This window comes from Euprymna scolopes, chromosome 6 (genome assembly GCF_053919585.1).
Source record: "Euprymna scolopes isolate OS-2025 chromosome 6, ASM5391958v1, whole genome shotgun sequence".
NCBI classification, from domain to species: domain Eukaryota; kingdom Metazoa; phylum Mollusca; class Cephalopoda; order Sepiida; family Sepiolidae; genus Euprymna; species Euprymna scolopes.
The window spans coordinates 119,025,334-119,050,774 of record NC_136487.1 but is presented as its reverse complement, the minus strand read 5'-3'; the positions used below and the strand labels follow the sequence as shown (position 1 = coordinate 119,050,774).

General features: G+C 36.8%; 1 protein-coding gene and 1 pseudogene across 2 annotated transcripts; one reads left to right on the top strand and one right to left on the bottom strand.

Annotated features, from left to right (window-relative positions):
• Positions 1-8,226: 8,226 nt before the first annotated feature.
• LOC145278597 (U6 spliceosomal RNA) lies at positions 8,227-8,323 on the bottom strand (annotated as a pseudogene).
• A 3,273-nt stretch (positions 8,324-11,596) lies between these two features.
• LOC145277909 (uncharacterized) lies at positions 11,597-24,445 on the top strand. Of its 2 annotated transcripts, none has more exons than XM_080129965.1 (2): positions 11,597-11,738; positions 20,229-24,445. In XM_080129965.1, exon 2 carries the CDS (start codon positions 20,603-20,605, stop codon positions 24,263-24,265), a length of 3,663 nt encoding a protein of 1,220 aa, XP_079986091.1. In that variant the 5' UTR covers positions 11,597-11,738; positions 20,229-20,602; the 3' UTR covers positions 24,266-24,445. The 2 variants fall into 2 exon arrangements, with proteins under 2 accessions (XP_079986091.1, XP_079986092.1); XM_080129966.1 differs by having other exon boundaries at positions 11,617-11,742.
• Positions 24,446-25,441: the final 996 nt, after the last annotated feature.

Here is a 25,441-nt window from a genome sequence, read left to right as displayed (position 1 = left end):
TCCTCCGCAGTCTCAGTCTGCAGTAACTCTTCTCTTACATCAATAATGGGCAGCTCTGAAGGCATTTTCTCATCCGATTGTTCTCCTTGGGATCTTATTTGGTCAGCATGACCTAGAACACTGTTCCCATTTTCTTTATTTAATATTGCAGTATTACATCCTTTCTGCATAATAATGTCTGCTGTCTCAGCTTCCGCATTCCTATTTCTTTTGTATCACATCTTTGTATTTGTGGCATATGACATAGTTAAAGGAGATCTTAATTGTCTGCCCATTAAGGCAGAGGAACTTTCTGGCCTACCTGTATGTGGAATTGTTCTATAACTTAGTAATAATCTTGGTAGGAAAGCACCGATTTTCTCCTTCTGTTGCATGCATGCTTTTATGCCATTCTTTACCATCTGGCCCATCCTTTCCGCTATCCCGTTAATTTGAGGGTGGTAGGGAGGGGTCTTGTAAGGTCTGCATCCTATTTTTCTTAACCATTCATGCAAATCAGCATCCGCAAATTCTGGCGCATTATCCGTCACCAATGTTCTCGGTATCCTGTTTCTCGAAAATATTACTCTTAATATTTGTTTTATGGTGGTACTTCTTTATCAGATACTCTCATCACTTCAGGCCAACCTGAATATGCGTCTACTAATATTAATAACAGTCCTATCTCATTTACATAGGCATGATCCTTGTGTACTCTGCTCCACGGTTCTGCTTCTCAGAGCCACACATGTATTTTCTTTTGCTTGAAATTCCTGAGTTCTGTCCATTTTGTGCATCTTTTTACATAGTCCTCTATGTTTCTTGAGTACCCTGGCTACCATAATTCCAATTTTAATCTTCTTTGCGTAGCTGCTACTCCACAATGCATGTTATCATGTACACTTTTTATAACCTGTCTCCTTTGTGTTTCTGGGGGAACTACCAAGTCTCCATTACATATTACCCCGTTTTCTATAGTCAGTTTATGTCATATTTCTTTGAATGGTCTTTCAGCCATTGAACAATTTCCCCAGCGATTCTTTTATCCTCAACACTATTCTTTTTAACACTGGGTCAGTTGTAGTTTCAGTAGCCATTTTATCTACAGATATTACATCGGTTCCTACAAGGTGCAGGAATGTGTCTTCAAATTCCTCGTCGTTTTTGTCCTTATCCTCTCTATAAAACCTCAATCTAAATAAGGCATCAATGTGCGGTATCATATTCCCTTTAACATACTCAATGTCAAAGTCGAATGCCATCAGTCTGATCGCCCAACGTAATATTCTGGATGTTGTAACTTTCGGTAGTGCTTTTCTTGGGTTGAAAATAAATTCCAATGGTCTGTGATCACTTTTCAACAAGAATTTTTTTCCCATCAAGAATAGTCTTGCTCTGTCCATTGTCCACACTCTGGCTAGTGCCTCTCTTTCTATATTCGAATAATTGTGTTGAGTCATTGTTAATCTCCTCGATAAGTACATTATAGGATCACTATCTTGCGACAAAATACCAGATACGAAATGCTCACTAGCGTCAGTTGTTAGAGCTATGTCCATCTTAGGGTCAAAAATTCGTGTATTGGCTTTTATGCCAGAATCTGTTTTAAGTTTTCAAAGGCTTTCTGTTGATGTTCTAACCAAATGAACTCCGCATTTCTTTTTTTTAACTTTGCAAATGGTTCTGTCAACTCATTATATTTTGGTACATATTTTCTATAAAAATTTACCAAACCGAAGAAAGACTCCAACTCTTCTTTATTTTTTGGTGTAGCCACTTTTAGAATTTTCTCTATTAGTGCTTCATCTGGATAGATCCCTTCCTTTGATATTGAGTAACCCAAAAATGATATTTCTACTACTGTTGGTTACACACGTTTTTGTATTTACTGTCATGCCAGCGTCTCTTAGCCAGTTCAGTATATTTTCAGTTTTTTTTTTTTTCTTAAAATCATCTTAATTTAAATCTCCAACACATATGTCGTCTTGATAACAGATGGTATTTTCAACATTTCCTATTACTTTTTCAATAGCTTTGTGAAAAATTGCACTTGCATCCTTTTCCACCTTAACAGGTCTATAGGTGTGTTTATCATTGTCACTTCTTTAAAATTTTCATCTATGGGAATTTGGTGGTGTAGCAAAATATAGTAGGCAAAAAATCAGGGACAAAGATAGGAAATAGACAGTTTCGCCCTGCACCGCCCACCTCTAGAAGAGAGGGATTTCTTGGCTGTAATAACCATAGATAAAGAAGAAGGAGACAAAAACAAAAAAAGGCAGAAGAAAACTCGCTTCTCGCAGATACGTGGTTCGTTACAAAGAACAATCCAATCGCCAGATCCACCTACACACAATCTGCAGGACACTGCCTGACTGCTTTCCAGTGCCCTGCCTTTATAGTGGCCGGGAATTATATATTTGCATAATCGCGTGAGAGCAGACGCGATTCTGCGTGAATTGCATAGGGTCAATGGCAATAAAAAACCATGGACGCCATCTTGGAACTCTCTTCCTCTCAGCCCGCAACACAGGCATATCCGAGGTAAGCTCTTTATTTCCCCTCATTTCGGTTATTGCTAATTCTGCTACACTCCCCCCTAATCTCATGATCACAAACAGGGCAGGGGGGAATTTGTCTTTGTCAGGTACTTCTTTGAAGAACCGGGGGCAGCATTTCCTCTTTGCCATCTTCCACTTTACCACCGTTATTGCCACCAGTCTGTTCCAAAGGCGGTGTTTCACAATCAGGGCAGGGAGGCAGTATCTGTCTTTGTCGGGTACTCCTTCGTAAAGGCAAGACGGGTGGTCCTTCTTCCGCTTCTTCAGTATGTGCATTATATGGCTCAAAATCCTCTCCATCGTCCTGAATTATACTCTCTGTCCTTTTAGAAGATATCATACTGTCTGAATCTTCCTCTTCCTCCGATGTAACAACATAATGGCAAGGGCACAGATCTTTCACGTGGCGAGGCACACCATCCACCAAAATCGATTGAGGGCTGATTACCTTGGTCACCTCACCCTTGCCGAACCTTGTGGTACATCGATTTTGCAATCTTTTGACCCACACACGATCTCCAACCTGGTAAGAACTGTTCTTGGGACCTGGGGACACAGTTGCGAGATTGGTCTCCTTTACTCAAACTTTGTATTGATAAATCCTGTTTGCAGGTGCAGTGAAGGGAGATGTGTCATCTTTTGGTGTGATGCTATACCAGTAGACAGCCTCCTGTATGAGACAGTGCATTCTAGCCACTATTCATTTCACCGTATGGTGACATCGCTTTGCTATGCCATTCCTGGCTGAAGTGTATGCACAACGGAATTGCAAGTGAACTCCCCATTTATGTGCAAATGCTTGGAACACGTTGCTGCAGAAAGCCGTGTCATTGTCTGAAAGGATTTCATACGGCGAGCCATGCTTGAGGAATACTGCCTCCAACTGATGAATCACGCTTGCCGAGTCCTGCCTCGCCAATTTCCTCCAAATGGAGAAACTCTGTTAGAGTTAAAAAATGGAAGGTGCCATAATGCGTGATATCGATTCCAATTCTCTGCCAATTCTCGTTCATTTCCAGCTTTCCCTTTTCCCACTTGACCAGCGCTAGGTCAATGGATTGACATTCCTCACAAAATTGACTTAAGCTAATTTTAGGTCTATCTTCAGAAATACTTTCATTCCGGCAAGTTTATTTAAAGCTACTTCCACATTCAGAATAGGCTACGAGTTGGCACAAACTTTATGGTTTACCCCTATTTTATAATCTCCACAAATTCTCAAGTCACCGTCTTTTTTTTTAATACCACAATGAGCGATGCCCATTTACTTCCTCCTGAAGGGGCAGGTTCTAATAAATCTTCAGTTATTAACTTTGACAATTTAGCTATTACTAACAGCAATAAATGCACTGGTACTTTTCTTGCTTTGTAGTAGGAGGGGGGGGAACATTTTCTTTTAATTTCAGACTAGCTTCATAATTCTTTAATTTTCCTGTTTTTTCCATTTCTATCTCATTAATCAACTTTGTTGGATTTATTTTTAATACGTCATTCCCAAATAGCCCATGCGTTTTTCGGCAATTTGTAACTATAATGGGTACTACTTCATATTTTTCTTTTAGTTCTATTGAACCTTCAAAGTAACCCGTGATTACTATAATCGAGCCATCAAAATGACGTAATTGTACGTTGCTTTTTTTAAAATACGGTTTTCCCATTTTTCCCCACAAATTTTTTGGTATTATGGTTACTTCACTGCCAGTGTCTATTTGCATTTCAACAACACCATTGTTGATTTTGATTTTGATTTTTGTATCTCTATTCCTTGATCCAATACATTATCCTTCTTTACATTAAAAATTTGTCTATTTTCATCCTCTATTCTTGCCACATTTTTCGTTTTACCTACTCCTTTAAAGTTATTCTTTTTTAAACACTTTGAACAGGTTTTTCCAAAGGCTGGGCATTTTTCTTTTTTCCTTTCATGAATTTTTCCACAGTACATACATTTTTTTCTTTTCGTTTCTACCATATACGTGTCTGCCATTATTTCTTTGTAGGAGTTTTTTTTTTATTTTGGTTGTAGGTATGTATTAATTCCTGCTGTTGTATAAATTCTAAACACATATTCAAGAGCATGTTTGTAAGTTGTAACTGTTCCATTAGCTTATATCTATGTACCGAATTATGCATACTTTCAATTAATCTTAGTTGGATTAAGTCTTCTTCTGTTGTCTGTTCTTAGTTTTTCAAATTCACAGTATTTACTCGCATTTCTTAACCGGTGTAAATATTTTACTATCAGTTCATCCACTTCCTGCTTTATTGTCATAAACTTGATCCTTTCTGCAATCATCAGTCTTTTCTTTGGCCTCATGTTTCCCTTGATAACCTGACTTATTTCTTCTAAAGTCATTTCTTCTAGTTCTCGAGGGTAAATCATTGTAGCAACCTTCATAATTGCTTCACAACCAGCGTTAGCCATGAACAAGTCGGTGATTTCATTCTCCCCCTCCTTGTTTTTTGTTGTCTTTCAACTTTTTGCTTCTTGCATTAGCAGCAAAGCAACGAATTCAAGTATCTACGTATTCCGGGTGTTCAAAGACCAGAGAACATCCTATTGTTGACGCCATTGATATGTCATGTATAACGCTAAGCAAGCGTTCAACAACCACCTGTTCTAGTTGGTGTCAGTTTATAAATATGAGCTCATATCTGCTCATATGTAAATTATATCTGCTCATATGTAAATTATACCTGCTCGTATGTAAACTATATCTGCTCATATGTAAATTATACTTAATTTGCATATCACTACAATTATCATGTTCGTTAACTTCATAGTGTTATGATGCTTTTACACCAAGGCTAGTTGGCATAGTCAAATAGTCAATTAGATGGCAGGCACCTGGCAAAGGATGCTTGCTGTGCCAAGAACTGACTTTTGTAGTACAGTGATGTTGTACTTGATTCTCAAGGAGTTCAACTCAAAATCATCTGGAATTAAGCCAAGTGCACCTATGATGATGGAAGTTTTTTATTCAACAATCTAGCAATCTCTGCCCTCAGTTTCTGATAGTTCTGGTGTTTCTCCTTCTTGTTTGATAACTTGATGTCATTTCAGCAAGCCATTTCAATAATTTGGCATTCATTCGACTTTTTATTCATGGCCTAATATCCGGTTTCCTGTGAGTTTTCTCTCAATCACAATGAACCATAAAATCCCAGACAATCTTAACGTCCTCATTTTCTCCTTTTATTATTTACTCACTAGGAGTAGTCGCACAGGCTATCATCAAAGATTTCTATTTAACAACAACTTGTGATGTTCACTGGAGTCTGAGTGACAACAAGTCTCTTCAGATTTCCAGTACTCTCCACCTCTTTTGATAACCTTTGCAGATGAATTTGTGCTATCACAACAGCCACTTACCATTGATTTCTTGGAATTTGGATGGCAATAAGCCTCCTCAAAGTCCCAGTCCTTTTTGCACTCATCCAGTGAAAGTTTGGTTAGTGCTTTCTCTCCTCGCTCTTTCCATCCTCCTTGACCCTCATTATTTGGTATGGCAATAGTTTATGGAGACATGAGAAAAAAAAAAAGCGAGGGGGGGATTAGCTTAAATTTCTGCGGTTTCAGTTTTCATGATTCAGTATGGTGTTTCTTTGTGTTATATCTCTATAACAGTTTCTATATGTCCAGCAAGCATCTGTGGATCGTGCATCTTAGTCTATGCATTCAAGGGTTTTCCTTAATATTTCAGCAGTTGTAATCATTGTTATCCGTTGCATCTTCTCGGCTATTCCTCTAATTCCAATCTCTCCCATTCTTTTTCAGAGGTATTCGGTTTTGCTCCTAGTGCACTTCCACTATTAATGGTGTTATCTTGACTTTCGTCATCTTCCAGGTTTTTTTGAGCTGTCTGTTCAGTTCCGTGTATTTGCTCTGCCTCTTTGTTCTTCACTCTGTTGTCTGCTGGAATGGTAATGGACTTTTCCTTCTTGTTAACTATTATGACATCCTGTCTTCTTGCTTGGATGGGTTTATCTGCTTGTGTATCCATGTCCCATTGAATTTTGTGAGTTTTATTTTCAAGTACTATTGCCAGTTTGTGCTAGTACCATTTGTCAGTGTGTTCAAGATACAGTTGTTTGCATAATTCCTAGTGTACGGCCTTCCCCATTTGATTGTGTCTATTTTTATATTATTTTTGTGCTAGTTTGCTGCATTCGCTTATTGTTTGGTTTATTGTTTCGTTTCTTTGTCCACAGAGTCCGCATTTGTTGTTTTTTTTGTATCTTGTCAATCCTTGCTTTGATGTGGTTGGTTCTAATAGCGTTATCTAGTGCTACTTTCATTAGGGATTCAGTTTCTTTGTTCAGTTTTCCTTTTTGTAGCCATGTCCAAGTATTTTTGTTAGTTTCATCTTTTGTTATCTTTATGAATCGTCCATGTAGCTGTTTCTCTTCTTTTTCTTTTTTTTTTGTCTTAGCCCTCATCTCTTCTTTTTTTATCTTGTTTGTTTTATTCAGTATCTCTTGCTGCAATAATAATTCTTTCGATGTTCTGCATTATGTATTTTTCTCATTCTTTTTTTGTGTTATTTATACAGTCTTCTATACAAACCAGCTCTCTTCCTCCATCTTTCTTTTTCAATAGAGTCGGTCAGCATCATACTTTGGGTGTAGCACATTGTGTATAGTCATGAGTTACCTGGTTTTCTGGTTGAGATGCCTCAGTTCTTCTTTGGTTCAACCTATGAACGGTGAGCGTATCTTACTAATGATACTGCCCATGTGTTTATACCCTTAATTAGATTTCTATTATATAGTTTCATTTCAAGGAGTTTTCTTGTTCTTCTGAGGTATTCCTTTTCAATTTTCTCTTTCATTTCTATTGTTTTGATGGTGTTTGCTTTCAGAACTCCCAAATATCTGTAGCTGTCATGTTCATCTAGTGCCCTCATCTCCGTTTGGTTGGGTAGTATCATACCTTCCATTGCTTCCAGTTTTCCTCTGCTCATGATCAACAGTGGATACTTTTCCATACCAAATTCCACTCAGATATCCTGTCGGAAAATTCTGGTTGTATTTATTAGCATCTCTAGTTCAATTTTGGTTTCTGCAAACAGTGTTAGGTCATCCATATACATTAGGCAGTTGATTCTTTCATCTGAATTAGTGAACTTGTAACTGGCTTAGCATTTTCTTAGTATATTGTTAAGGAGCATCATGGGTATGATGAACAGTAGTGGTGATAGGGAATCACCTTGTACTCATTAGGAGTTCTCACACAGGTCATCATCAGAGATTACTCACTAATAATACTCACTGGTGTTCCCTGGAGTCTGAATGACAATGAGTGCCCACATATTTCCAGTACTTTCGACCTCTTCCGATAGTATTTGCAAACGACTTTGCATTATCGCAACAATCACTTACCATTGATTTCTCATTGGCAATGATCTTAACTGGAATTTGGGTGGCAATAAGTCTCCCCAAGTTCTCAGTACTCTTCACACTCATACAGTGGAAGTCTGGTAAGTGATCTATTTCCTCGTTCTTTCCATCCTCCTTGATCTTCCACGACTATTTTGTGTGGTGTCAGTTGAGGCTGATGCCTTTTCGTTTTTTTTTTTTTTTTTGGAGTGAGAGGGGCACAGTTTATAAGATTTCTTGTAGTTTTAGTTCTCTTGGATTCATATGGTGTTTCTTTCATCCTTCTCTTTTACTTTTGTTCCATTTTCAAAATATGGAACGCTTTACATGTCATCCTTGTGCAGAGGCCATACTAATCTTGTCTGTATTCTTCCAACTTTAGTACATGTACCACCGTTTATTATTATTATTATTATTATTATTATTATTATTATTATTATTATTATCATTATTATTATTATTATTATTATTTATTATTATTATTATTATTATTATCATTATTATTATTATTATTATTTATTCACTAGGAGTATTCACATAAGCCATTATCAAAGATTGTTCTTTGAGAACAACTTGTGGTGTTCCCTGGATTCTGAGTGACAACAAGTCTCCTCAGATTTCCAGTACTCTCCACCTCTTTTGATAACCTTTGCAAAATATTTTTTTGCGTTATTGCAACAGCTGCTTACCATCGATTTCTCATTGGCAGCGACCATTGGTTTTTACTGGAATTTGGGTGGCAATAAGCCTCCCTCAAGGTGCCAGTCTTCTTTGCACATCTCCAGCGGAGGTCTGTCTAATGCTTTCTCTCCTCATTCTTCTCCTCCTCCTTGACCTTCATTATTTGGTGTGGTGCCTGTTTATGGTGACACTCATTAAAACAAAAAAAATGTGGGCGCGGGTTTTTTTTTCATTTATACATTTTCAGTTTTCATGATTTCATTATTATCATCATCATTATCATCATTATCATCATTATTATTATTATTATTATTATTATTCTGATAATGTTGATGATGCTGATGATACTGTTGCTGCTGCCAATAATGATGATGATTTTTCTTTCTTCTTGCACACATAGAAACAAATATAAACAAAATATCAAATTAGATCTTTCCCACATAAAAATCAGACCTAACAAATTGCCCAGAAATTGCAGCAAATGAGTTTGATTTCTTTACTGATGAGTGTCACCACTTATCAAGGCCAAAAGTCGCTTGAGGATAAGTGTTAATGAGATTAAAATGATAATAAATCAAAAGTCGAGTAACACTATGGGAGTATTGTTCTGTGCAGTTTGGAGAATTATGACCTATAGCAAGCGCCGGAATTCTTTGCAAGTGTGACCTTTTTCCTTGATTACTGTTTTGCTCCATATGCATGTGCATTTTTTAATGACGGAGCTTTACATATCAAGCGTGAGTGAAATGCTGACTTCTTTCCCTTAGAGTTTGGCCCTTTATGTTCAGTGTTATATAATGGTGTTATCATTAACGTATATTGTATTGTTAGGTTTGAGTGTGTATATACACTGCATGGACATAATGCGTATGTATGTGACAAAGGGTTCATCTGAATGTGTGTATATGTCACTAAATGTCTACGGTGGTTCTCCACTATTTGACCCCTAAGTTATTTTTTTGCAGTCTATTTATGTTCTGTGGTCGTCTAGGTGTGTGTTCTTAACATTTTCTTAGTGTGTAAATAGCTAGATAGAGTTCAAAATAGACTTCGTAGCCTCGTAGGAGATGTCCTTTTCTCTTCCTTGCAACCTCTATCTCACAGAAGAGATGTTGCGAGTTTGTCTCTGATGTATCGTTATTTTCATGGAAAGTGTTCGACTGAGCTTCAATCTATGGTCCCCCCTCGCCAAACTTTCACAAGAAACACTCGTCTAGCTGTAAACACTATCAATAATTCCCCCCACTCTTTATCACTGCCTAAACCTAAACGTAGATTCCATGAACAAAGCTTCTTTCTTAGAACTGCACGCCTGTGGAATTGTCTTCCGTTTTCCTGCTTTCCGGCTGACTACAATATGGTTGTGTTCAAGTCTAACGTAAATAAGTTCTTGATGAGCCGTTCCATATAAATTATCAAATTTACCAAATTTTCATTACTAATGATTACTATATTGTCCAATTTCTACTGTACATTCTTTAACCCTTATCCTTGAGTGGCCTCTTGGCCTTGATAATGTGGTGATGCCTATGTAAAAAAAAAAAAAAAAAAAACTCTTTTAGTGTGTTTGCATGTGTCGACATATGACATAAACACCTTTATTCAAAGACATAACTGGTTCTACTGTCAGCCTTCAGAAGATTTTCAGCAATTCTTGGGGAGAAGGATTCTATGTAAATGAAGACGTTTCAACAGAGATACCAAAACACTGTATATTTTTACATGGTTTATTCACTCCCAGGCATGACATCTAGCAGAGGAGTGATCGACGATCTTTAATTGGGTGACTAGTTCTTACATGTCCCACGTCTGAGACGCTTTGAGAGGAGACCCCTGTCAGACCATCTTCTTCTGTTAACGTCCTCAATTCAATTCATCTATTTAGTTCTCAGCTAGCTAGAACCACGTGACTGACACGTACTTCCGGGTCAGTTATCAGACCCTCTTTCGGTGCAATTGATCGGTCACAGAGTTTGATGTGACTTAGACATGTTTTAACAATATATCAAAACACAGCTCACACCTCCTCCACCACCACACCAGTCAGATAGATAGATCAATAGATAAATAGATAAAAAGATAGATAGATAACTAGATCGATAGATATATCGATTATAGACATAGATATATAGATAGTTCAACAGACAAATAACAAATAATTTCTTGTGTTCCCAACTACATAATATCAGTAACTCTCGCCACTTCACATGGCTTAGCTCACTCTCCTCCATAACACACATCACGCCTCTTGCATTTTCTTCTTCTCCTGATTTCCCTGTGCTAGCAGCAGAGGGAGCACACCTTTTGCTTCTTTGAGATAAGGTTGTTTGCAGCATTACAACTACAAGTACTAAAATTAATCAATTGTATGAACTAAGTTTATGACAAATATTTGTTGACATTAGATTTGAAGACGACCATGTTGTATTCTACAGTGAAGCAGTCCCTCAGTAAAGCCTTCCACAGAAAAACCGTTGCAAAGAAACTCTGCCAATGGATGATTTCTTTTTTTCTTTCTTCTTACAATTTCTGTAGATAAAGCTTACTTTGCAAGGATTACCTGCCCGTGGAACACATTATGGAGGGACTGGTTCCCTGTTGGTTACAATTTGTTTGAGTTCGAATCCAAAGTCAACAAATTATTTTCATAAACCAACCCATAAATAATCAAAAGAAATTCATACGTTTGGCCAATGTTATCATTTCCATAGTTTTCGCTAATCGTTTGGCTAACAATTATGCTGTCTCTTTAACCGTTATCCTCGAATTACTTTTAGCCTTGATAAATAATGACAAATAAGTAAAAAACAAATTTTTTTTAATGGAAATATCAGCGCCTAAAACGATCAGCAATAAACCTATCCTTCTTTCAGAAGGAGGAGGTAATGCCTGGGAGACGGCCTACTAGAACCGAACAGAGCAATACTCTACTCTGATCCAAGCGTTTGAGTTGATGAATAAAATAAATGCTCGACTTTACGCTAGGGGGCGACAAAATTTTAAACAAGAGTTGCTTCCCTTGATACGCCATGTTTAAACATTTCAGTAACTACGATATAAAGAGAGGACCGCGCTTGTGATACGCAGAAACGCGATCCTTTTTTCGCAATGATTAGCATCCAGCAACATTATGATTAGGTAGGTAAGGTTGCTTTTCTATGCAAACCTTTCGATCTACCCTACCGAAGAGAATAAGCATGATCCCTCTACACATACTCAAGATAACGCCATAATAATAATAATAATAACCAGTGCGTTTGTCCCTTTGTATTGCACTGGTTATGCTATTGAACGTCTGTCTGTGTTTCTATGTTTTTGTTTTTGTTTTTGCGTTTGTTTTGCACGATGTTTAATTTATGCAAAAACGACTACGCATCAGAAATAAATGTCGAAATTATTTATTTTACTTATTAATTATGTTTTATTATATATATGTATGTGTATATATTTTCTTCTTGTTTAATAAATTGAGCCCGTTTTGTTTCTGTGTAATTTCTTAAATCTGAAAAGAAGTTTTTATTTTGGTCTGCTCATTAATTTTTCATTTTGTTAATAATTGCGTTTTTTTTTAATTTTCTTGGAAAAAGATGAACATATTGCTAGTCGTAAGGGAAAGTCTTCCCTTCTTAGATGGACACAATAATAATAAAAATAAAACATTCTGGCTTCGTTTAGGACTAACATTTAGTTAAATCATCTCCACCAATCCAATCCAATCCAATCCAAAAATTAGATTCTACTTTTTCTTTTTTGCGATTACGTGTAAACACCCAGATTAACTTAACGAAAAAGAAAAAACTTTGCAAGAAAAAAAAAACAAAAACAATAATTATGTATAGAGGGTGGTCGGTTTCGCATATAAATTTGACGTAAAATGATCCCCCATTTTGTTAAACCATTCTAGCATTTTTAGGGCAGTTAACCTAATTTTGCTGTGGGAGGTAAATTCTGTGCGTGTTTTAGGAGGATTAGCTAACTATTCTAAAAAGTTACAATAACCCGGAAAGGCAGCGTGTTAATTTTACGTACAAAACTGACACCCCCCTCCCTCACTGTAATCCTAAAATAATGTTTTTGTTTTGTTTTGTTTTTTGTTGCTTCCGCCAAGTTTTTCAGGGTGTTTACACGTAATTACATAAAAAAAAAAAGGTAAAATCTGGAGGGGGGGGGCATTTAGCTGCGGGCTTTCTTATATATTTGTAGATATATTCTGAAATTTGATAACTTAACACATCCAATCAATGCTTGCATTCGTTGTAAAAATGTCAAATTCTAAAGTTGTCATGTAATATTTCCACTTTCTTTTTTTGGGAGTGCTTGTTAAGATATAGTCAACAGATCGATTTTTTTTTAATATGTGGTTTTAAACAAAAACAACAGTACTTACCTGTGATGTCGAAAATAGTAATATTTTCAAAAATTACGAAAATTAATCGAGTGGAAAATTATTTATAGTTAAAGATAATTTTAACGGAAAATTGAGAGGAAATTGCATTTCCCTAGATGTGAACACCTTAAAGATTGTGAATACAGGGGACATACTTATCCCTTTTTGCCACTTTAATGGCGACCAACATTTTAACCTTATAACGATAGACTTATTTTTACTAAAAACACAATAGCAGTTGGGTTACTTCAATGAATTTTTGGATATATTACTATTTTCGACATGCCAAGTAAGTACTGTTATTTTTGCGTAAAACGATACATTTAAAAAAATCGATCTGTCGACTATCTTAACATGCACCCTTTTTTGTGTGTATTAAATTATTTATCCTCAATAAAAGTAATAAAATAAACTTGATAATATTTTCTGTTTAAACTTGACATAAAATAAACTTGATAATATTTTCTGTTTAAACTGTTTAAATCTTGACATAAACTTGAAACTTGTGTAGTTTAACATTCCCAAGCAAATTTAGATAGCCGTTCTTAACATGGGCGAGGAGGGAACTTTCCTAAAATTAAAACAATTATTTTGTTTAATTAATCTCGGCACTAGTGCAGATGCAGAATGCTAAACTGCATTAGTGCCGAGATTAAATTATTACCTGTTGGCGAAGCAAGCATCCTCATCAAGATATGTCGGCGGGTTCAGACATAGCTATTTTTGCACCCATCCGTAATGCCCTTTTTTCTTTTTCTTTTTTCTTTTTTTTTTGGGGGGGGGTATGGACCTTGTGTCACATCGCGCACTGATGGAAATAAGAGTGTCTATCTACTTACCTCCTCAGAAGGATAGAGTTAGACACAAGATTGGTTTTAACAGGGGAGAGACAACCAGAAATTAATATTGCCTCAGTCTAGAAGGCTTTCCCTTTACGAGTTTCCGTTTTTGTTTTTTGTTTTTTTTATCAAAATGGAGTATTTGTGGTGTCGTCAGGGAATGAGAAATCCTTCCCGACTGAGGCGTTTTATTTTTTATTTATTTATTTATCTCAACAAACCAGTTGTCCTTTTCTGGTCGGCTGGATTCTTCGCATTTAAAAACCCAACCTTGTATCTAACTTTGGTCTCGTGGGGAGAGGTATACTTTTATTTCGACTATTTTATTTTTAAGATCTTACAACCACCACTACTACTACTACTACTACTACTACTACTATTACTTCATTTCTTTTCTTGTATATTTCGCTTCTAAACTTTAAAATTTCCATTCTACTTCTTCGGAAATCATTATATTTGTATTTTTTATTTATTTTTTTTTTGAATGCGCCATTTAATCAAAACAAAAAATCGATCGGATTAATTGATTTGCGCAAAAGCAAATGATTTCTCAGATAGATTATTTCGATTAAGCATCCATTATCCATTTCTCTTCCTTCATTCTGAAGTATTAATAAAATTGGAACAGCGGCTTCTTATTTCTGCGATTAATTTTAATGAAAATTTCAAACAAGATGTCTGTATGTGTTTTGCTCGCCAATACGTAACTTTGATAAATACACGTAGGATTAAAAAAAAAAAAAAATTTTTTTAGCTATTTACTATTCATCGAACATTTATTAAAATCAATAATAAAATAGGGGAAAAAGCTAATGAATGTTTTCGATTGCGGTTTACAGAACAGACCGGAAATTTACGATTTGATACCCGCGAATTTTATTTTTTATTTTTTTTCAAATAAGCAGACAACATACAGGCTTTTAAAATCCCATACCCCAACTATTGTGTTACATCGTCCAGTTGTAGAAGGGAAATAAATATCAGAAACATTATTGCTAATTGCCTGAGGTGCTCCTGTCCAGGCGTCTTTTACAAGCCAGAGTGTTATATTTTTTTTTTTCCTCCAGGAGGGCGCTGGCTCTTAAAATCCCACTTTCCGACCCTTGTGTCACATCATGCCGATATGAGAAAGAGATAAATATGCCAAACATTTGTGTCGATAAGTGTACCGTTCTGTACAAGTACCAAAAACTAAAACGAATTTTTCAAAATCCTAAAAAAAAAAAAAAAAAAAAAAATTGAGTCGATACGTAATAATTAATAATATTCACTAATCCTATCCACCCACCCACCCAAGAAAAAAGAAAAATAAAGAAAAATCGGCGCTTCTACAGAATTGGGACGAGATTTTGTAGTCGATAAATGGAGTTTTCAGATTAAAAAAAACAATGGTTTCAACTGATGTTTTTGTCAATTCTAACAAGTTACAATAGTAGCTTCCAAATCATGCAGTTGAAATTACTTGAATATTACTGAATTATTAAACAGAACAACTTTACTCGTGTTACCAGGTAAAAAATTGCTGCCATCTTGTTTAAATCAAAACGGAAAATTACCTCCCCCTCTTTGAACTCTCCTGTGTCTTACGATCGTTTTCATCAAATTCTATTTTTATTTTCTTTAATAAATAATTTTCTACCTTATCAATTTTCGTAATCTTTGGAAATAATCATCTTAAAAATGTGAGGAATGTGTAGATACCATTGTTTGCATGTGAAATTCAGTATTACGATTTTCGGAAATCACGCCCCAATAGTGTAGAAGTGCCGAAAAATCTTTATGATGTGACATAACGAAAATATCGTACAATAAAAATCATGTGATACTACTTGATTAATTTACAACAAACTTGACGCTACTTTTGTTTCAAGATAAATAAAACACTTTAAAATAAAATAAAACATACAAGCACTTATCCAAGTTGGTAGAAATATAACTTATTCTTGTCTTTGGTAACATTTATTTGTTGCATTTTTTCGGCCTTTTTTTGTTTTGTAAAACATACTTTTTCTTTTCTTTTTTTTCTTTTTCTTTTTTTACTATTTGGAAAACAGCCACATTCAGTATACATTTTCAAGACAATTTTGAAATTTTAGAAACATTAGTATGTTTATTTTTTAGGTGGGGGATCAGAGTTAGATAGGGTTGTGTTCTTTCGCCCGCAATTATGCCATTTACTGGCTCACCCACAATGCACTTGCCAAGTTTTCCTGTGTCTCTGATGGCCGCAACCTCGTCCTGACTGCCTTTGATTACGCTAACTGCATAACCATTCTCGGAGAAAATTTGTCAACATCCAATCAGCCATAGACAAAATACACCACTTTGCATCTAAGATTGGTATAATGTAAATGCTATGAAAATAAAAATTCTCTCCGTAGGATTAATCAGAATTGGAATCAGCAATCGAAAAAATCGAAACTTTTCGTGGTATCGGAATCCGAAAAGCTGTGCTTATTTTCTGATGCCAAAAACGATTCCTTTAATTATCTTTTTTATTTGATTTCGTTTGAAACAAAATCTGCCACTGCTTGTAGTAATAATGAACTAATAAATATGTATTGATTTTAAATCACCAGTAAAACTAAAATCTATAGATCACCCCCCTCCACACACACACATACACGCATACACAAACGCATACATGTGTGTTTTACGTTTGAAAAAATATATGCTTATTAATCATATGATTTTATGGTAATCGGGGAAAATAGAAACTTTAAAGTTAAATATTTAGAGATTTATAAAAAAATCGGAATCGGTAATTGTATCGGAATAGGGAAAAATATTGGAATCGTCCCATTGCTAGTTCGTACCCTCCAAGAAAAGCACAATTCTTCTCAATGGGGAAACACTAGAAGAGGTTGATTGCTCGATGTTCGTCACCACGGATCAGGGGTACAATGATATCGACATCCGAATTAACAATGTCCAGCATGTTTCCAGTCACCTACAACCCGATCTGTGGTCTCGTCCTGAGACCATAATAGACACAAAAGTTCACATTTATCAGCTGCTCGTTTGATCAATCTTTCTTTACAACCACAAGACCTAGTTGACGAGAGCTGCAGATCTCAAAAGGTTGGTAGTGTTTGGCCCATATTACCTCAGCCAAATTCTGCAGGTTTGCTGGCACCATTTTGTCTTCAATGCGTAAATCTGGACGTGATGTATAGTCATCCTCCTTAACCAAGCTCTTAAGGAAGAGACTTTGTTAGTTTGAGGCACGCTGCGCATTGCAGCACAGAAGAATTCATCCATGAAGCAATAACTCCAGAACTACTTCAAAATTGGTGAAGATGCTCAGGAGGCCAGCAGCATAAGTCTGCAGTGTTCGTCACTGATCCCCGGACTGGTTGCTCATAACTGTTTTGGCTGTGTGTGGTGTGTGTGCATTTGGGATACTGTGTGTAGAAGAGCCGGCTCAACTCATCCTCCAAAAGTCAGGTGGCGGCTCAAACTATTTTTGTGTATTTGCTTGTGATACCAAGTTATCAATTATGGCTTCATAGGCATTCTCAAACATTTCAGTTTTTTAATTCCCTATTACAGAATTATGGCACAATCATGTTGACACACCGGATCACCAAAGTTAAGCAACAATAAGCCTGGCCAGTACCAGATGGGTAACAATTTTGGAAGGTAAGGTGCTGTATGTACCGCACCAAGTCGTAGAAATTTCTAGGTTGGTATCTAGGGGCACATTTAACTCATGGGGGGTAGGTACACCCCCAAATCAAGGCAGAAAGCAACAGGGAACTACTGTCTTTACTTGTCTTCCCAGGATTACCATAGCTCTACAATTTGTAGAGCCATGGTCACCAACGCTGTTAAAAATTCTGTTAAAATGCATGCATTAAAGAAAGGTAAATTTGTGGATTAACACTCTCAGCTAAATCACCCTCCCACACAAAAAATGAGATTCTACTTTTTTATGTGATTTCATTTGACATTTCAAAAATCTGAAAGAAAACAAAGCAAAATAATTATTTTAGAAATGGGGATCAGTTTTGTATATAAATTTAAATGAAAATAATCGCCTATTTCCAAGCCATGCTAACTTTTTGTGCTGTTAATTAATTTTTTATCACTAATCCTAAATTCAAATGGCAAGGTCGTAAACTTACATATAATCATGTAAAACACAGAATTTATCTTCCATAGATAAAAAAAATCTTTGGCTAACTGCCCCAATGCCCCATGCTAGAATAACCCCAAAATAGGAGATCATTTTACATTAAATTTATACATGAAACTAATCAGCCATTAGAAATTCTAAAATAATATTTTGATTTTTTTCTCTTTCTTTCAGGTTTTCAGGATGTTCACACATAAATTCTATGCATTTTTTTGGGGGGAGGGGGTATTTTTTAGGCGATTATGTATAGTGTTATTACCTTGACACTTGAATATAAGTTAAGTGATAAAAAAAAGCAGGATCTCACTGGGGTAAGATTTAATTGAGAGTGTAAAAGTGCCACAAAAAATAGAGTTAAAAATTTGTGAAAGAAAAATAATTCAATACGTGCCAGGCATCTTTGGCTCTCTTTTATCCCTTGGAGGACATAAAACAATTTATAGATTGGCAAATAGTTCTATTTTAGCTAACGACATTCCTTCACTGTTAAAAATATCACTGGTAAAAATGTCAGTTGATAACTTGGTAGTCATTTTGCTAAAAGTCCACAACTCATCTCTCAATAAAAAAAAAGAAAGAAGAATCTTTTGATATACATGCCCGTAACCAAAAGAAAATATCATACACAAAAAAAAATTACGTAAATTGATCAAGTTCTATTTTTACAAAAATCATTTCCAAGAGAATTTGAGGTTTTCCAATACTCCCTCCTTATGGTAAGAATGGCTTTCTGAAACTTTACAAAACTTTGAATTATTTGGAATTATTTCCTTTGTCCTGCAAGATGATGTTATATATTCATAAAAATAGTTTGCGGCAGTGTGCAGGGAGGTCATTTGAAGCCATTGTAGTTTATTTTATGCAGATTGTTATTACCTAAACAAATTACAAGGTGCCTTAAATAAGTTTCCAGACTTTTTTGTATGGGCACTTTTATTGATAGTACACACATAAAACTTTAGTCCTCTTCAAAGTAATCTCCTCCGGCTGTAATACATTTTTTGTACCATTCCAACAACTTTTGAAAGGCCCCACAGAAGTTCTCTTATGTGAGCGTGTCAATTACCCTCGTCACAGCCTCTTTCATCTCCTCAATTGCCTCATAACGGCAGCCTCTAAGGTTTTCCTTGAGCAAAGGGAATAACCAAAAGTTACAGGGAGCAAGGTCTGACCTATAGAAAGGGTGAAGAACCGTCCTGATGCCCATCTTGGTCAAATAATCTGTGATAAGATGGAGCTGTGGATAAACTTAGGATAAACTTCACGCAAATCTTCCATATATTTAATTCTTCGCAAATAATAGTGTGTACAGTTCCCACACTGACATCAAACTGTGCACTTATTGTCTCTATAGACATTGGTGTTCTGACTTCCTTACTCCTCCCACACCTCTCATCATCCCTCACAGACTCTCTACCTTTCTTGAATCTTTTATGCCACTCAAAAACTGATGCTCAATTTATGCTAAGATGGTCCAAAAGCAATCTGAAGCATTCCATACGTTTCTGTGGCATTTTTTCTAAGTTTAAAACAATTTTATTGCAAATCATTCTTCTAAATTGTCCACATGTTCAAATTGCATTTTTGAAATTCGCCAGCTGTGACAATCAGGTTTTAGTAGGGTGTATTCCAATTCCTGCTGTAGCTGTTCATTTGAACCTGAAATTATAAAAATTGGTCAGTTATCTTATAAGATGTATTGCAATACTATACTAAAATTTCAAGGGTTTATGACACTTTTAAATGTCTGTATAAAAGAAGTCTGGAAACTTATTAAAGGATTCTAATACCATGATTAATTTATAACTTTTTCTTTCAAATTATTAAAGCATCATTCATATTTTACAGCAATATTTTCACTCATGTTGACCCAAAAAACGTCCTTCTTTGGTCAACAGAAAGGGAGCCATTTTCATGATAATGCTTGTCCTCACAGAGAAATATTGACCAAAGATCTGGGAGAATTTGGTTGGGAAATCTTTCCCCATCCTGCATATTCTCCTGACCTTTTGAGGATTACACAAAAGAAATCGAACAAGAGTTAGATTCATATTTCACATCAAAATCTAAAGAATTGTACAAGCGAGACATTTTTAAGCTCGTTGACAGACGGAATTAACTTAAAGAGAGCAGAGGTTGTTATGAATAAAGATTTTCAAAAGGATACAGTTTTTAATTTTCAGGATGAAATTTTAAATCAGCAAAATCTTTGGCACTGACCTAATATTTTTTCTCAAGTTTCTTTTGTATTTTTATTGTTTCAGTTTCCATGGAAGATGTTATTGTAGAAGTGGATGCAATATGGCAGCAGCAACTGTAATTAGGAGTCACGAGTGAGGAGTAGAGGTTAAAAATTAGAAAACCTATGAATGGAGGAGGCGGAAGAGAAACAAGAATGTGGGATTTTGATATTTTAACTTATTACATCTGTTTATTTATTTATCGATATTGAATATTTTAGATGATTGTCCAGACAGATAATTGAAATGCATACATACGCGGGCAAATAATAAATTATTTGGATTATAAATTCTCCAATCACTTAAAGAACGAAAATAAGCAACAAATGTAATGCTTAGAAATTGACCCTTTTTTTTTTTTTTTGTTTACGAAAAAGAAGAAATAAACCACCATTCTGATGGCAGACATTAAAAAGAAACCATTGGCAAGAGCTGCAACTAACTCTTCTGATTCTGAAGTATCTGTTTCTCCGAAGAAAGAGGAGAATGTTGGTGATTCTTCAAAGCACCACGAGAAAAAGAAGAAGAAGAAAAAGAGACAGATCTCGCTAAAACGGGCCACGTCAGGTGAACGTCTTAACGATTCGGAAAGCAGAAAAGATCCACCAATTGCTGTCACCATCCGACTCACTCGCTCGCACGCCAATCCAAAAAAGGTGATACCCGTGATAAAGAAATCGTCACAGTCATCGGCAGTGTCATCTTCGTCGTCATCATCGAAAGGTCCTTTGAAATGTGAGTATTGCGAGAAAATTTTTACGAAACCAAAGCAACTGTCGATTCATACACGTGTCCACACGGGTGAGAAACCTTATAAATGCGAACGATGCAAAAGAACATTCACACAATCGAATCACCTCATTACGCATATGCGAACACACACCAAAGATCGACCGTATCCATGCATCTGCTGCAAGAAAGCCTTCACCACGTCAAGCAGCCTGACACGGCATGTGAGGACCACCCACCTGAATGAGAGACCCTTCAAATGTACCTACTGCACCCGGACGTTTGCGTTTCAGGAGGGCTTGGACTCGCACACGGCTACACACACGGGCATTCGGCCCTTTCAGTGCCCACAATGCCCTCGCGCCTTTGCCGTGTCCTACAGGCTGTCATCGCACCTTTTGATTCACAAGCACGGCAAGCCACACAAGTGTACACAATGCAGCAAATCGTTTGCTGTGAAGTCGCATCTGACTAAACATATCCGCGTCCATACGGGGGAGCGTCCGTTTAAGTGCGACCAATGTGACCGTGCTTTTACGCAGGCATACAACTTGACGATCCATCTACGGAACCACTCAGGTGAAAGGCCTTATAAATGTACGGAATGCTCGGAGACGTTCAAACAATCCGGGGATCTCCGCGCCCACATACGTAGGCATACTGGAGAGCGTCCTTTTAAGTGCAAAGTCTGTGGAAAACAGTTCGCTCAGTCGAGCAACTTGTACAAGCATCGCAAGACCCACTCGTCCGAGCGACCGCATAAATGTTCGTACTGTGGCCGCGGCTTTGCGAAAAGGAGCAGCATGAGAACGCACGAGCGGCTACACACTGGTGACAAACCTCACAGTTGCAGCGTGTGCCAAAAGACATTCCTCACGACGGCCAGCCTCACAAAGCACATGAAGATCATCCACAATGAGGATGGAGGGATTAATCTGGACGACCCATCTGTAAGATGCTACCGTTGCGAATTCTGTCCCGCCGCCTATCGTAGACGTGCAGAATTGCGTGAACACTTCAAAAAGACTCACTCGCAAGATCGGCCATACAAGTGTGACTTGTGCAGCGACGCTTTCACTCAAAGTACGCATTTAGCTGCACACAAACGGGGTCATGCTCGCCTGCACTCAAATACTTTTCTAAATCACAACAATGGAAAATTAGTCGAAGCGCAAAGTAAAACAGTAAATTCAAATGTAACTCCTCCTCTTAATAGTGACTCTGGTTTTAAGAATACCCCAACAAATGTGCAAGATTCTGGTTATACTGCAAATGCTACAATTCGGACTTTCTATGAGGGTTTGTTATCGCCCTCAAAACCCGCAGACACATTGTCCAATACAATCAACACAGAATCTAAATCCTCTTCAATTTTAGAACCAAAAACTTCTCAGTCAAGTTCTGAATTAACTCCCCTTTCATCAATATCCAGAACAGATATGCCGACATCTTCAACTACAGTTGAGTCTACTTTAACTACAACTTCCCTTTCCACAGCATCTTCATCTCCCCCCACATATAATGCCAGCTTCCTTACATTCTCCACCTCCTCACCATCTGAAACAACTTCCTTAACCTCTTCTTGTCCAGAGAAAACTATAAATACCTTAGTGTCTGTCCCCATTACATCCGACGCAGCCTTGCCGTCTACATCCGCATCAACCGAATCAACATTCACAACGTTGACTTCATCATCATCAACAACAAAATCTTCTCCATCAACGGCGTTGTTGACGTCGTCAACAACAACAACACCAATATCTTTACCATCAACATCAGCCGTAACTGAAGAACCGACACATGTTTCGACCGAGACAGACACAGATAATGAATCATCAGACAAGCCGTTTAAATGTGATCTTTGTCCGTACACGTGTCGTAGACGGTATGATCTTACGAAACATTTGCGAAAACACACCGGGGTCGCGCCTCATAAATGTGAGTTTTGCGACAAGACGTTTGCACAGCGGGGGAACCTGCTTTCCCATCGACGTATACATACTGGAGAGAAACCTTATAAATGTGATTATTGCGATGGTAGGTTCCGGTCAAGTAGTCACTACAGCATCCATCTGAAGATTCACACGGGTGACCTCCGCAGGTGTGAGCACTGCGGCAAGCAATTTGCAAAGCTTGACCACTACCAAAAGCATCTCCGAACACATACTGGGGAAAAGCCCTTTCGATGCGAATATTGTGGAAAGGGATTCTCGGCATCGGAATACCTAAACGTACACGTGCGTATTCATACAGGGGTGAAACCATATACGTGTACTCACTGCAATGAGACATTCCGACGGGTCGGAGATCTCCGCGTCCATGAAATGATCCATACTGGTTACCGACCTTACAAGTGCCAGTACTGCGATAAGGGCTTCCGTAAATCCTATGGCCTCACTGCACACCTACGCACACACACAGGAGAACGCAACCACAAGTGCGACCAATGTGATAAAGCATTCGGCACTGCTGCCCACTTAAAGAAGCACCAGTTGACTCACAGTGCGGACCGAGCCAACAAGTGCAAATATTGTAAAAAAATCTTTCCGGATCTGATTCAGTTAAACGAGCACATGCAAACTCATGTTGGTGACCGGCCGTTCAGTTGCTCAGCATGTGACAAGTCGTTCACTCGGCTAGATAAGCTGATGATCCACCAACGTATTCATAGCGGAGATCGCCCGTTTATGTGTCGCTACTGCAACAAATCATTCACCGCTGAATACAGCCTCAACAAACACTTGAACACGCACGCGCATGAAAAGAAATATGCATGCCCTTGGTGTAGTGAGGACTACCTGCAGTTCCCAGCCCTTAATGCACATATGCGCAACCACACAGGGGCTGGAGAAAACACTTGCAATCTCTGCGGCACCGACCACGATGATCTTAATGAACTCGGCAAACATCTGTGGACGTGTTTCTTAAATCTTGGTCCGTCACCTTTTGCTTCAGAGATATCCTCAGCCGCCATGCAGTCAGCAGCCTCAACATTGTCATCATCATCATCATCAGCTGCTGCCACTGCTACTGCAGCAGTGGCAGCAGCAATTGGACAAGTTTTGGAGCCACCTAAGCATCCAGAAAGCTTTGATCAAACAGGCATGACCCTCCAAACGGGTCGGCCAATTGACTTACAGGATAAAACCTTTAGCCACCAGGCACATCTACATAGCCAGGAGGTCCGAGATGTCTGGTCTGAAGACATAAGGAGGGATGTTCGTAATTTAAACCTACCCTCAATGACACTTCCAAGACCTACTGGGGACTATGTATTCCCAGATAACCATCTAATGATGTATAATTATGCCGATCGTATGTACATGCTGTGAGCCACATGACAGGTTTTAGATCGGAAAAGAGAAAATAAGACGTAAAAGGCTTTGATAATAATTCATTTTACATATCCAGGTAAAACATAGTTTTTAGCTGTATATACAGAAACAAATCTATTTATAAATTTTATTAAAATTACTTATATCTATATAATTATAAAACTCTGTGGATCATGATTGCTTGCATCTTGTCTTTGACGATTGGGCAATTCCATTTTTTTAAAAATCAGTATGACAGGTGAATTTATATATATATATATATATATATATATATATATATATATATATATATATATATTATATATATATATATAAATATATATATATATTATACAAATATTTATATAAATATGCCTTTTCACAATGGGGCAATTCCATCTTTTAAAAATCAGTATGACAGGTGAATTTTTATATATATATATAAATAATTTTTATATATATATATACATATACATATATATATATATATATATATACATATACATATATATATATATATATATATATATAATATATATATATATATATATATATATTATACAAATATTTATATAAATATGCCTTTTCACAATTGGGCAATTTCATCTTTTAAAAAATCGATGACAGGTGAATTAATATATATATATATATATATATATATATATATATATATATATATATATATATATATATATATATATATGCATATGGACATGGCTCAGAGGCTAAGGAATGCAGGTGGAGAGTTGTAGGTTTGGGTTTCGATTCTAGCTGATGGCACCCACGTCATATATATTTTTTTTAGTTTTGATCTTACTACTATATATTAAGTTTAATATGAAAATCGATAATGAATATGTAATCTGCATGAATTATGCTATTATATTTAAGTGTACCTTACGACCGGGCAATGCCAAATGGTCTGCTATTATTCTCTATTTCTCCTTGGCCAATGAGAGTTGAGAACATGTGTTGCATGGAAAGAAATGATATGAGAATGATATAATGTATGTGTAACGTGAGTCTTAAAAACAGTTCTGATAACCTCAGAGAAAGATTAAATACGGACAGTAAAGAGAGATGTGTGCAAAAGAGGAGACTTTGATGGTGTGGTCACATTGAAAGAATGGATGAGAATTTTTGGATTAATGGATGTAACAGTTGAGGTAGCAGGTTTAGTTCACAGTGGAAGGC